This window comes from Aptenodytes patagonicus, chromosome 14 (assembly GCF_965638725.1).
Source record: "Aptenodytes patagonicus chromosome 14, bAptPat1.pri.cur, whole genome shotgun sequence".
Taxonomy (NCBI): domain Eukaryota; kingdom Metazoa; phylum Chordata; class Aves; order Sphenisciformes; family Spheniscidae; genus Aptenodytes; species Aptenodytes patagonicus.
Window position 1 is genome coordinate 4,382,544 of NC_134962.1, and position 13,822 is coordinate 4,396,365.

The following is a 13,822-nucleotide window of genomic DNA, read 5'->3' on the forward strand; positions in this document are numbered from 1 at the left end:
CAGGACTGGTGTGTTCGGCAGCCCTTGGAGAGCATATCCCTTTGATATTTTTTTAAGTTCAGGCTACACCACTACACTGAACTCCCCAAATCGATTTTCCATTTGCCCTCCCTTTCCCTTAATAACACTCTCTGTATACTGTGCACATTTAATTTACTCTAGCAATTTCCCGTCCCACTTTCACATTTTTGACCATAAAAACCTGGGAAAAAGATAACTTATACTGACAACTCTGTCAGGGCATCATTTCTCTTAATGCATCACATTAGAGTCTTGTTGAAGCATGAACAATGTGAAGCCTGGGCTCACCGTTGTCAGCCGCCAAGAATGTGGCCTCGTAGACATTATTCTTAATGTAGTCTGACTCTCGATCAAGGACAGCAGCAGTAGTGATCTGACCATTCGTGGCATTAATGTTCAGCCAGTTTGCAGGATCTGACAGCTTAGAGTATCTACAGAGAAAGGAAATAAATACATGGCAGTCTTTTCACTGACATATCCTTAATATTGCTTGAAATAAGGTTTTTCTGGACTCCTGACCCATGATTCAAAGGACCTTTGGATAACTGGTTTTGTTGACAAACAAAACACTAATTGAGTATCTGGTTTTTGACCCCTACAATTATCCAATTTTTCTACTTCTTTCATTTTAAAGGTTTTTCTTTCCACTAAGTGCCACTTACACGCCAGCTTCCTGCTGCTGGAGTGGACATAGCCTGAGGTCTCTGCAGCCGAGGAGAAATGGGGTCTGCAACGACCACTGCATTCATATGCCTAAATTAGAGGATGTATTCCTGCTCTCTCCTTCTCTTAATGTTGCCCTTCCTAAAACAGCTCTTGCTATAAAGCCATGGATATTCCTGTTTTCTGCCCATCACTAATAAACAGCAGTTTGGGAAATACTACACTGGAAGAATAGCAGTTTTCAGGCCACTCGTATCAGAATCGTATCTTCAGCAGCAATTGCCTTGGGGACACTATAATGGTAACTCACAGCTGTATTAAAGTGTGGACCCAAGGGTGAAGCAGTGTCAGGACTGCTCTCCTGAAACATTTCTGTATGTTCCTGAAATAGCAGGTAAGATGATCTTACGCATGTGGGAGGTTCAAAGACAGCAGCGACAAGGGGGTCCCCTTGGCAGTCCCCAGTGCGCCCTGGGCTGGAAGGACCCGATGGCAGACTTGCCTCCCAACTACTCAGTCAACTCATAGCCCAAGTCTGTTCGTGTCCTACGCAGCCAGCTATGAACACGGTTTGTTTTGGGCAGACTTTTTCCATGTGTTCTGTTTACCTTTCTCACTTGTTTTCTTGATTTTATTTTATTCGTTGCTTTTGATTTCTACCTCTCAGTTTTGTACAGTTTGAGTTGAGATGGACCCTTATTACCTAAACTAGAAGCTAATAAATGGCCAAACTATAAATTACTCACATAAGCAAACACAAGCTGAGCTTATTTCACGGGTAACTCAGACCTGCTGATAGTTTTATATAAATTTTTTGTAGTTAGATATGCAGGTGGGAGAACTTCTGGCTTCTGGTGAATACCCCTGTCCAGAAATGGGCTGTCTGCAGCTGAAACTCAAAGTCAAACTTGAGCTGTGTCAATCCATGTGAGCAGGAAAGCCACACACAGCTGCACAAGCCCCTGCCAAAGGAATAAATTACATTTCATGGAGCTAGACTCTTTGGGATGTTTCATTTCTCTTTAATATCACTGCTGAGAGTCTCCTGCCCTTTCTCTGCTAAATGACCAGGGATCCAGTTTCAAAGCTGGCTTTGTGAATGTGTCTGTGGCTAATGAGGATAACTGGAGGTGTGACATTGGCCATGTGTCCTGGTTTTGGCTGGGATAGAGTTAATTTTCTTCCTCGTAGCTGGTACAGTGCTGTGTTTTGGATTTAGGATGAGAATAATGTTGATAACACACCGATGTTTTAGGTGTTGCTGACCAGTGCTTACACTAGTCAAGGGCTTTTCAGCTTCCCATGCTCTACCGACTGAGAAGGCTGGAGGTGCACAAGAAGCTGGGAGGGGGCACAGCCAGGACAGCTGACCCCAACTGGCCAAAGGGACATTCCACACCATGTGCCGTCATGCTCAGTATAGAAACTGGGGGGAGTTGGCCAGGGGGCAGCGATCGCTGCTTGGGGACTGGCTGGGCATCGGTTGGCGGGTGGTGAGTGGTTGCATGACTTGTTTTTCCTGGGTTTTGTTCCTCTCTCTCTGTTGTTTTCCTTTTCATTACAATATTATTATTATTATTATTATTATTATTATTATTTTATTTAAAGTATTAAACTGTTCTTATCTCAACCCACGAGTTTTCTTATTTTTGCTCTTCCCATTCTCTCCCCCACAGGGGAGGGGGGGAGGGTGAGCGAGCGGCTGTGTGGTGCTTGGCTGCCGATTGGAGTTAAACCACGACACCATGCCAAACTGTGCCTTACTGGAGACGCTTCTGTTTCCTTATCTTCTATTTGTAAAAACTCTGTTTCATCAAAGACTATTTAGAGGGAGACTGAAAACTGTATGCAAGGCTCTAGTAGCTGGATCAGCTCTCTGCGAAGTGCTTATCATGGATCTGTAGGCTTAGCTTTTTGCGTATCTTTTTTCCTAACTCACAAATGCCAACTGTGAAGAAAAAACAAGATATCCTTTGCATAGCTCACAAAGACAGGACCCCAACAGTGCCCCACTGCTTCTTGCAAAGCCTTGGCTGTCCTAATGAAAAGGGGGTAAGAGAGATTGTACTTGGGTTTGGAAACGAAGTGCTGGTGGATACACAAAATATGTGTCCTGGAAGCCCTAGGAAAAACAGCTCAAGTAATTGGCTGTTCATATTCACAGAAAGTCTTAACAAGACTCTGCACATGCACTGTGAGATGACAGGAACGGCTCAGCAGAGCTGGTCCTTCTCCCAGAAATGGCAGATGCTCGTTTGGATTACAGATCATCCACCTCTGGGTTAGAGCTGTTCTCTCCTCTGAAAACCAGCCCTGGTGCAGACGTCCGGGAAATAAAGACCCTTGAAAGGCCAATATTTCAAAAAGAATATAAGAAAAACTAGCTTGTTAGTTAGGATGGTCTCTCTCCTCAAAAATTGCAATACCTGTCTAAAGACAACAAGATGAGGCAGTGAATAAACTATCATTTTCTAGACCAGACAAGGCTCTGTGCCAGGTGAAATATTTCAAACTATTCCTGACATGAAATGTCACAACTGATGTAAGTTTAAGTGGCCTCGGCTGTGGTCACATCGTATACTCAGGTTTTGCTGAAAATACTGTGGTCCTCGCAGACTGGGAGTAAAAAAACCCCCAAATTCTGTGGATGTAGAAGTATCCAAGAGCAGGAAACGCGTTTCCCGTCTGCACAGACGGAGGCTGAAATACTTTTGAAAGGCGTCACAGGACTCTCATTTTCACACGCGCTTTTCTGCCAATGTATTTCCCGGTAGGAAGGCGTGCGAGTCGGGGTCCTGGACTGTGGATTCAATCCGCAGTCTGCCCAGGTGGGACAAAACGCAGGGAGTGACACCCTCCCAGTTGCAGCATGTACTAAATCCAATCTTAAACTGCTTAGATCAAACATCTAACTTTTAGAAGGCTAAAATTTTGCCAGCTGAATCCCATTCCTAGGGAAAGCAGCTAACAGGGAGGTTAGGTTTAGCAGTTGGTCTGAATGGAAAGGGAAGGGCAGAACAAATCTGGCTGACTACAGAGCAGGCAAGGGCTGCTGGGGTGCTTTATATGGACTGGCATTAGTCAGATAAAGACCAAATGCCAACGGCATGTTGTGCTGGTTTTGACTGGGATAGAGTTAGTTTTCTTCCTAGTAGCTAGGATGGGGCAATGTTTTGGATTTGTGCTGGAAACAGTGTTGATAACACAGGGATGTTTTCGTTACTGCTGAGCAGTGCTGACACACAGTCAAGGCCTTTTCTGCCTCTCACCCCACCCCACCAGCGAGCAGGCTGGGGGGGCACAAGAAGCTGGGAGGGGACACAGCCGGGACAGCTGACCCCAACTGACCCAAGGGACATTCCACACCATATGGCGTCATGACCAGCGTATAAAGCTGGGGGAAGAAGGGGGGAGGGGGGACGTTCGGTGCGATGGCGTTTGTCTTCCCAAGTCACCGTTAGGCGTGATGGAGCCCTGCTTTCCTGGAGATGGCTGAACACCTGCCTGCCCATGGGAAGCAGTGAATGAATCCCTTGTTTTGCTTTGCTTGTGTGCGTGGCTCTTGCTTTCCCTATTAAACTGTCTTTATCTCAATCCACGAGTTTTCTCACTTTTACTCTTCCGATTCTCTCCCCCATCCCACCGGGGGGGAGTGAGCGAGCGGCTGGGTGGGGCTCAGTTGCCGGCCGGGGTTAAACCATGACACATGTACAGGGGTGTTTGACTGCTCGGGCAATTTTTAACTATACGACATCTTAAAAGCCTGTTCAGCAGCTGTTTGTAACCAAGCGAGCCTTGCTCTGAACGGGCTGACAGCTCCTCTCACACTGCTTTTTAAGCCAGATTGAACTTAAATCCTCTGGAAGCAACACAAGACATGATTAAGAATCCCAGTCATTCCCTTTGGAAATCTAGCCCTAGCCCTTTCTGTGCCTCAGTTTCCCCCCCTGTAAAACAGAAATAACAAAGCTGCCTTTTTCTAAACCTCTGTGTTTATAAAGTGCATGAACAACATAGGTCAAAGCATCCTTGACAAGGCAGAGACAGAACACTTAGTACAATGCAGCCCTGACCTCTGTCTTTGTAACAACACAGGGACCCCTTGCTACCGACTGCTTGCATTTGAAGCTGCAAACTGCCCCTCTGCAAGCCAGTTACACAGGATCCAACTCTGTCTGTCCTCCCAGACCCAGCTGCTCAGAGCTCAGCTTACCTGGAGGGGGGAGGATTGCGAGTTCACAAGCCTGTAGTATACTCTGCAAGCACTCGACTGAGGGTGCCAGTCCCTGCCAAGCATTTTACTCATGTCACATCAGTTAGTTTGTGAATTAGCTTTCAGCTGCTTTGCTCCCCAAACTTCTGCAGCTGAAGTCCCCCTCCTGTACACGAGCTCACTTGGCTGCCTGGTCTCCCACCTTACTGCCTGCTGCATGAAGCGATCAGGATCCACTGCTGAAAACGTTGTCAGGACTGTCCCCGTAGGCACCCCTTCCTCCAGCCTGATTAACTTGTGGTTCGTTGGGAAATACGGTGCTTCGTTGACATCTGTGACTGAAATGGTGACTCCTGCTGTCGACTGGAAGGACATCTGGATGCCACTGGCCAGGGGAGCTTGGTTTGATACCATCACTGTCAGCATGAAAGCTCTGTTCATCTCGTAATCGACTGCCTAAAACAAACAAACAAGCAAGTATAGAGCCAAGCGGAGAATAAATTCTACCTTCTGGCTGAAAGCTGCAAGATTCAGAAGGCAGACGATATCAAAGTCATTGCCTCACCTCGTTTCCTCCTGAGCTCAGTTCTTTTGAAGGTGTAAATCCGGACCAGCTTCAATCCAGTGGAGGACTTGGCCTTCCAGTATTTGGAGGGTCAAATAGTTAAAAAAAACCCCACAAAGTAAAAATTGCAAACAGCAGGGAGGATTTGCCCTGTGTTTTGTTCCAGTGCCTAAGTGGTTTCCAAAAACAGAACCTGCCTATGTTAGTTGAGCATTGACTGAACAAATCCACCAAGGGCTGCTCTAAATGCAACAGGAGGAGCCTGTTAAAAGGGACTGGACAGGTACGTAACAGTGCTATTAGCATTTAAAGCTGCTGACTAAGTAACTAGGACAGTCTGTGCGGACTCATGAGCCTGAAGTGCTCTTCTTTTTTCCTCTTAAGTGAGTTTATAAGCAAAGGTGGAGCTGCAAGGAACAACGCCTGGTCCAGTTAATCAGGCAGTCCTTCCAGTGAGACCTCTTGGCCTCTTGCAAGACGCCTCGTGATCTCCTGAGGGTGCCTGCACACTCCCACGGATGCATTATGCTGTTGGGTGGCCACAGATCTCTTTTCAACATGCACATAAAGACGGTGCATCTTAGGAGCCAGAAGGAGTGAAAAGCCTTTGCTGGCACAACTGACTGAACCACAGTATAACTAATTTCTAAACCATCCCACTAATTATTATGAGGGAAGTCGCTAATCATCTGCCAGGGAGGCTTGAGTTATGCAGGATCATACCTCTGCTTGTTAAAAAATGCTTTGCTGTAATTTATGAATTTAGAAGCGTAACCATTCTCCCTAATACCTTCTCCAGCACCGAGTCTGCAAAGCATACTCTCATGGTGTAAAATGCCACGGCTATATTGACTTCAGTAGAGCTGTACTGATTTACATCAGCAAGATCTGGCTTCCATGTTCTGTTTAAAACCCAGTATTGTCAGGAGAGAAATCAAATCATAGGAGGCTACACGAGAGAAACAAATTTCAGGGGCAAAAGGTAAAACAGTAGAATCTCTATTCAATTGAAGTGCAAATGTTGCTATTGCTAAATGGTTTCCTGACAGGCAGGGCCAACATTTAATAAATAAAAGGAAGCATAAAGATTCCCAGTACACCCACCAGCACTGACTCACGGACTTGTACTGCATTCAGAAAAGACGCATGGTAAAAGTTCCCATTTAAACACTATTCAAGGCTTTGAAACAATTTGACTAATGCATTTCCTCAATTTCTTTTCACACCCCTCTAATTTATATTCCTCCAGTCTTCCTTTTTTTTTTTTTGTGCTGGCCTGTTTGCTAACCTTGCCCACAGCCAGTCTGTACCTCCCTTCCCGCAGGGACTCAGATGGTGCTGGGGGGGCGATCTGAGCAGCTCCAGGGGGGACTGATGGGGGAAACCACCGGGTTCCCTGCCCGATGATGCACAGGACACACTGACCACACACCTATCTGCTAGGATGTGGCCTGATGCAAGGGAGTGGTTTTTTCCCCCCCAAATGTAGAGCTGCTCACTCAGCTTCTTTCCATCTCTTGTAGGAGCAACAAAACCAGGGCTGCAGAAAAGCATTGCAGGGAGTGGGGCTGGTCCGGGATCACCCAGTAATGCCCACCCCACAGACCGTCCTGGAGGCATCAGTGCCACATGCTGGCACATGGTGGCACAGTGTCCACCACGCTGCTGTCTGCAAGAGAGAGCAGATCTGCCTCCTTCTTTTCTGTGCTCATCTGAGTTCCATTTCATATGTTTTGTTGAAAAAAAAAGGTAAAATCCGGGAGGTTCCTGGAATGTGTTGATGATAACCTCCTTCTCCAAGTGATAGAGGAGCCAATGATGAGAAGTGCTACGCTGGACCTTCTTCTCACCAGCAAGGAGGGGCTGGTGGGGAATGTGAAGCTCAAGGGCAGCCTGGGCTGCAGTGACCATGAAATGGTGGAGTTCAAGATCCAAGCTCACTACCCTGGACTTCAGGAGAGCAGACTTTGGCCTCTTCAGGGATCTGCTTGGTACAGTACCGTGGGATAAAGCCCTGGAGGGAAGAGGGGCCCAAGAAAGCTGGGTAATGTTCAAGGATCACCTCCTGCAAGCTCAGGAGCGATGCATCCCAACAAAGAGGAAATCGGGCAAAAACGCCAGGAGGCCTGCAGGGATGAACAAGGAGCTCCTGGACAAACTCAAACACAGAAAGGAAGCCCACAGAGGGTGGAAGCAAGGACAGGGAGCCTGGGAGGAATACAGAGAAATTAGCCGAGCAGCCAGGGATCAGGTTAGGAAAGCTAAAGCCCTGACAGAATTAAATCTGGCCAGGGACGTCAAGGGCAACAAGAAAAGCTTCTATAGGTACGTCGGTGATAAAAGGAAGACAAGGGAAAATGTGGGCCCTCTCCGGAAGGAAGCAGGAGACCTGGTTACCCGGGATATGGAGAAGGCTGAGGTACTCAACGACTTCTTTGCCTCAGTCTTCACCGGCAAGTGCTCAAGCCACACCGCCCAAGTCACAGAAGGCAAAGGCAGGCACTGGGAGAATGAAGAACCGCCCACTGTGGGAGAAGAGCAGGTTGGAGATCATCTAAGGAACCTGACCGTGCACAAGTCCATTGCACCCGATGAGATCCATCTGCAGGTCCTGAGGGAACTGGTGGATGAAGTTGCTAAGCCAGTACCCATCATATTTGAGAAGTCGTGGCAGTCCGGTGAAGTTCCCACTGACGGGAAAAGGGGAAACATAACCCTTATTTTTGAAAAGGTAAAAAAGGAAGACCCGGGGAACTACAGGCCAGTCAGTCCCACCTCTGTGCCTGGCAAGATCATGGAGCAGATCTTCCTGGAAACTATGCTAAGGCACATGGGAAATAAGGAGGTGATTTTTGACAGCCAACATGGCTTCATTAAGGGCAAATCATCCCTGACAAATTTGGTGGCCTTCTATGATGGGGTTGCAGCGTTGGTGGATAAAGGAAGAGCAACTGATGTCATCTACCTGGACTTGTGCAAAGCATTTGACGCTGTCCCACATGACATCATTGTCTCTAAATTGGAGAGACATGGATTTGATGGATAGACTATTCAGTGGATAAGGAATTGGCTGGATGGTCGCACTCAAAGAGTTGCAGTCAATGGCTTGATGTCCAAGTGGAGACCAGTGATGAGTGGCATTCCTCAGGGGTCGGTATTGGGACCAGCGCTGTTTAACATCTTTGTTGGTGACATGGACAGCAGGACTGAGTGCACCTTCAGCAAGTTTGCCGACACCACCAAGCTGTGTGGTGTGGTCGACATGCTGGAGGGAAGGGATGCCATCCAGAAGGACCTTAACAGGCTTGAGAGGTGGGCCTGTGTGAACCTCATGAAGTTCAACAAGGCCAAGTGCAAGGTCCTGCACATGGGTCGGGGCAATCCCAAGCAGAATTTCAGGCTGGGTGGAGAACGGATTGAGAGCAGCCCTGAGGAGAAGGACTTGGGGGTGTTGGTTGATGAGAAGCTCAACATGACCCAGCAATGTGTGCTCGCAGGCCAGAAGGCCAACTGTATCCTGGGCTGCATCACAAGAAGCGTGGCCAGCAGGTTGAGGGAGGTGATTCTCCCCCTCTACTCCGCTCTTGTGAGATGCCACCTGGAGTACTGCGCTCAGCTCTGGGGCCCCCAACATAAGAAGGACAGGAACAGGTTGCCCAGAGAAGTTGTGGGTGCCCCATCCCTGGAAGTGTTCAAGGCCAGGTTGGATGGGGCTTCGAGCAACCTGGTCTAGTGGAAGGTGTCCCTGCCCATGGCAGGGCGGTTGGAAGTACATGATCTTTAAGGTCCCCTCCAACCCAAACCATTCTATGATTCTATGTTTCTACAAAATCAAGAGCCTGTGCCTTCACTGCAGTGTTTGTGCTATTGTCCCCAGCGGGACCGGAGCCCCTTGCAGCCAGACAGTCCAGCCCTAAGCAGAACTTCTTTCACACCATAATAAGCAATTTCTACCAGGACAGTTCATACTTCTGCTCCCCAAAACTGCCTCCCTCTGAGGATAACGGTGCACAGAGCACACCGTGTTCTTCACACTGCACTAACCCCTTCCACCTCCACACATCTCACTGAAAATGCTGCATATTGACCAGGCCAACAGCAGGAGCAAAAGCCCACAGAGCCACTACATCTGGGACAAGTAGGTGCTGGACTGTCGCCTACTTTTTAATTTCATATCCAAGAAGCATGTGACATGAAATTAAAAAGTAACACCTTTGCAGATACCCCTTGTCGGATGTTTGGTGTCTGATCTGGCACAAATGGCTCTGAAACATCCCCCTGGAGATGCTGCACATCCTCCTCCTGCACTAGCCTCTCTGACCTGGATGCAGCAGAGTGAAGCCGAGGGCTTGCCACGTGTCCTCCTTTTCTCAAGGTACTTTTAACTGATGAGAACAGATTTGCCGTATGTTATTGTTCAGGCAAATAATAACGGAAGCTTCGGAAGCAACTCCATTATAAAATCATAGCTCTGATCCACGCAGAGTTTATAGTAACATTTTACTTAGCTGGCTGCCACAGGGCAGCCACTGCTGCTCTTGGAGATTGTGTCCAGACTCTGCGGTGTCTCATCTGAGTGGGGAGTTTCTCTCTCCCCTTGATCAAGGCTTTCTTTGAAGATTAGGGTCTTGCATGGTTATGGAAATGGTTTGGAAAGGCATGAACAGAAAAAGGAAATGTTACACTTTTGGTGATTGGACTGGAGCTGCAGATGAGGTCTTGTTGACAGTGGCTGCAGAATGGCCCCCATGAGCATCATCTGAACTCCAAAGGGCCTCTTGGTTTGGAGGCATTTCTGGCCCTCCATTTTTGGCCCCCAAACTGCTGGTGGAGGGGTTGGATTCTTCACAGAATTCCCTTCTCTGCGCTGTTTCTGTGACTGCAGCAGCCCATATGCAAACCCCTTTGCTTGCAGCAGTGGGGAGTTATGTATAAGCGGCTTCAAAGAGCCACATGAAAATCCAGCCACGTAGGGTCTGGAAATAAAAGGTTCATTACTTGACTTAATTTTTTACCTGTGTTTTCAATCTACACCAGGGATCAAACCACCAAGAGACTGCTCCCACACCATGAAGAACAAGCTCTGACGGGCCACCCAGTTTGACGTGCATACATTCCCCAAACCTTTAAGCATATTCACTTATTAACAGAGAACAAAATATTTCAAAGAAGAAGGTGGAATCCTAAGAGTCTTCCCTTCTTCACTGTGAAAATTTAATCACAAGCAATTTCACTCATTCTCCTTGCTGAAAATACACCAAAAAGCCTCCTGGCTTGATAAGGGTAAGAAACTCTGGGTGCCCAGGAGGATCAGGTGAGGTCATATAGTGAAGACATTCAATGCAATTTCAAGCTTTGAGCTCAGCTGGACGAGATAGGATTTTCACGTGGTTCTTTGCATTGTGATCACTCTGGGTTACATAACAGTGCAAAGTCAACACCAGCATCCATGGTGTCTTGACAAATCTGCCCTGCTTTTTGCCTGCAAGTTCTGAATAAGGGATGGTTCATTATGCAGAAGTCCTTGTGTAGCAGTGAAGATCATGTAAATCCCTTGTTGTTCACTTTGATGTGCCTTTAAACTACAGTCGTGACACTTTACTAGATTAAGAAGAAGGGGTGCTCCCCCTGCTCGCAGTGAAAACGTTGGCATTTCCATTTTAGACTGGCTGCTGATGTCAACGGAAGTTAAACTGTTGCATTTTACTTTGTTGAATGTTTTCTGTTTAAGCAGAAAATATATACATATCGATACGTGTATACTTACATACATATATGCATCCATATACATATGCATTTAGAACTACTGCTAAGCTTGAACAGGTTTTGTAACGTTGCACCAGATAAGGCTGTCAACAGAGCAATAGATAAAAGGACCCTGCTGAAATACCATCTAGCAGGTAAGATGATGTCTCCCTTAAAATTTCAGCAAAGTGGCATCTGCAGACACACACACATAGCCTAAGGGTCAGAGAACAGGACAAGCTCACACGTTCCTACCAGCGTAACCTCATTGGCATTTCACTGATGTCATTCTTCCTAATATCCAAACTGTAAGTATTAAGAATGACTGCAACTTACTAGCTACAAGGGAGCGGGGCTCTTTTTTTCAACACAGAGCTATTCTTAAATCATGTTGCTCTTTAAACATTAGTGTTTCATCCTAAGTTGTTGATTAAAACTTTTTGTTAGAGAAGGACAGACTTATCAAAAGATGCAGGCTTTGTCCATCACAGCATGTATTATCCTTTTCAGGTGCAGCGCACAGTGCATTGTGCAAGCTACAGATCACAGGAGCCTATTTGTGATGCCTTCACTTTTTTGGTAGTCAGAGGGAGCATCCACAGGCATCTTACCTGGGAAGAGATTCCGTGAATGTTGAATGGATCTGGTTATGTTCTGACTGTGTGTAATGACTGCAGAAGCATTCACTGCCTGGGCTGCTGGCCTCAGTAACTGAATGGGAAGCGAATGCTCAAATGAAAATGTTCTTCGGAAGCAAGGAGGGGATGAGAATTTGGTACTTGCTGCAGATACCTTGAGGGTTCCAGCTCTTCTGACGCTGAAGGCAACGGATGGAGGAAAGAAGGGACAGTGGATATTTACAGTCTTATTTCTCAGAGTCTTTAGACAAGATCCTCTGCTGATCTAACCTGGGGAGTGACTTTCACTTGAGTGGAGCTATTCTGAGCTGAGGATCTGGCCCACACTGTGTGTTTACTCCTTGATACTAGGAAAAGGAAAATTTCTCCAACTTTTGCTGCCAAGCAACTCAATCAGAGGAAAACCTCTCCTTTCCTTCTGTTACCAGGAAATTCACTCCTCCTGAAATCTCTCCTGCGCTCCCTGCTTTCACAGAGGATCACTTGACTGATCTCCTGCAGTGAAATGCTACCCCCAATTCACAGCTAACGGGGAATTTTCTGGCTTATAAAGGAGAAGGTGCAGCCTCTGCCCCAACCTGCCAGGCAGGGCAGATCTGCACAGCCCAGGCGCCATTCCCTCTTACAGTGCTCAAGAAGCTAAGGAGGAGCAGGATGCGGAGGTCAGGCTCGGATGCTGGGAAGAGCCTTCAGCAGGTAAGAGTTTATGAAAGCTTATGGTGGGCTAGACTGAGTGGGGAAACCCAGAACCAGTGGCATACGCTTGAAGTAAAAGTATTCAGGACTTCTGCAGCGAGAGAGAGATGGGAAACAACAGATTCAAGCACTTGCATTCCCAGGGAGAGAAGGCATGAAATAACTGCAGGCTTCTGGCAAAATTTGTGGCCTTAGCAAGCTGAGAGGGTGACAAACATGGATTTACTTGGGCTTCCCGCTTACCTTCACGACGGTTACCATGCCTTCGTTGGTGACGGGGTCTGTTCGGATGGTGAAATGGCCAGAGGGGTCTCCGCTGATAATGCGGTAGATGGCATTCCAGTTGGGGGAGTGAGGCTGGTCCCGGTCCATCACCGTCAGATTTGCCACCACAACCTCCACTCTGTTCTCAGGAACTTCTCCTGAATACTGCAAAGAAAAGACAGGAGCGGTCACGGTGGGAGCTTTCTGTCAGTCCTCATGGCTACCTCCCCTCTCCCCTACATCAGCACACCGACTGGGAAATCAGTCCCATGAAGAGGACCACGGGGTTCTATGTCATGAGCGACACATCCCTTTCTCACTTCTGGTTTTCCTATTTTTTTCTTTGAATATTTTTCCAAACCTTTCAAAGTCTAGTCTCACCTCTCAGCCCAAAGGAGAACAAACCCGCTATCACCCAGCCACTGCCCAAGTTTCAGCAAATGGTTGAAGGAAACGAACAAAAAAATGTTCCTGATATTCTCATTCAGTTACAGCAATCAGAGAGTTAATTGGCAACACCAGGTAAAAATGGCAGACTAAAATGTGCAGTTTTTAGATGACTAGGTCGCTTTAACCTGAGGTATTTTGCCTCTCTCAGATTTCAGTGATGGCATTTTATTGCTTCTTCAGTGACTTCATTTTCTTTCTTTCTTGCCCTTGATTTGATTTTGTCTCATTATTTAGTGTTTCTTGTGATTTTGCCACAGCCTTTCCTGTGCTTAATTCTCTCATTTAGCACTGATTTTCATGGAGCATGTCCAGTTCAGGCATATCCTGACGCATTAGCTGCATTCTTTTCTGCTTCCCAGTCCTTGATTTATCATACGGCTGATCAGGGATCCTGGCCTGTGAATACTTCCAGTGTTTGGGGCTCAAAAGCTGCCAGTAAGACACATTCCCAAATTTTCAACTGTCCTCATCTCTCAGCATCGCCTATTAGCAGCACTTGCAAATCAACACTCTGATTGACATATGGCAAATTAAACACTGGGGAAACGATGGGAGCGGCTGGCTCTG

At 47.0% G+C, this 13,822-nt stretch overlaps 1 protein-coding gene across 1 annotated transcript in view; it reads right to left on the bottom strand.

Moving 5' to 3' along the window:
* The window catches only part of CDH4 (cadherin 4), a 469,167-nt gene that overhangs the window by 14,416 nt on the left and 440,929 nt on the right, over positions 1 to 13,822 (bottom strand). The window contains exons 9-11 of the mRNA XM_076352033.1: positions 12,785 to 12,970; positions 5,100 to 5,353; positions 310 to 452 (exon numbers count right to left, since the gene is read on the bottom strand). Of these exons, the coding sequence (XP_076208148.1) occupies positions 310 to 452; positions 5,100 to 5,353; positions 12,785 to 12,970 (583 nt within the window). The remainder of the gene's footprint in view (positions 1 to 309; positions 453 to 5,099; positions 5,354 to 12,784; positions 12,971 to 13,822) is intronic.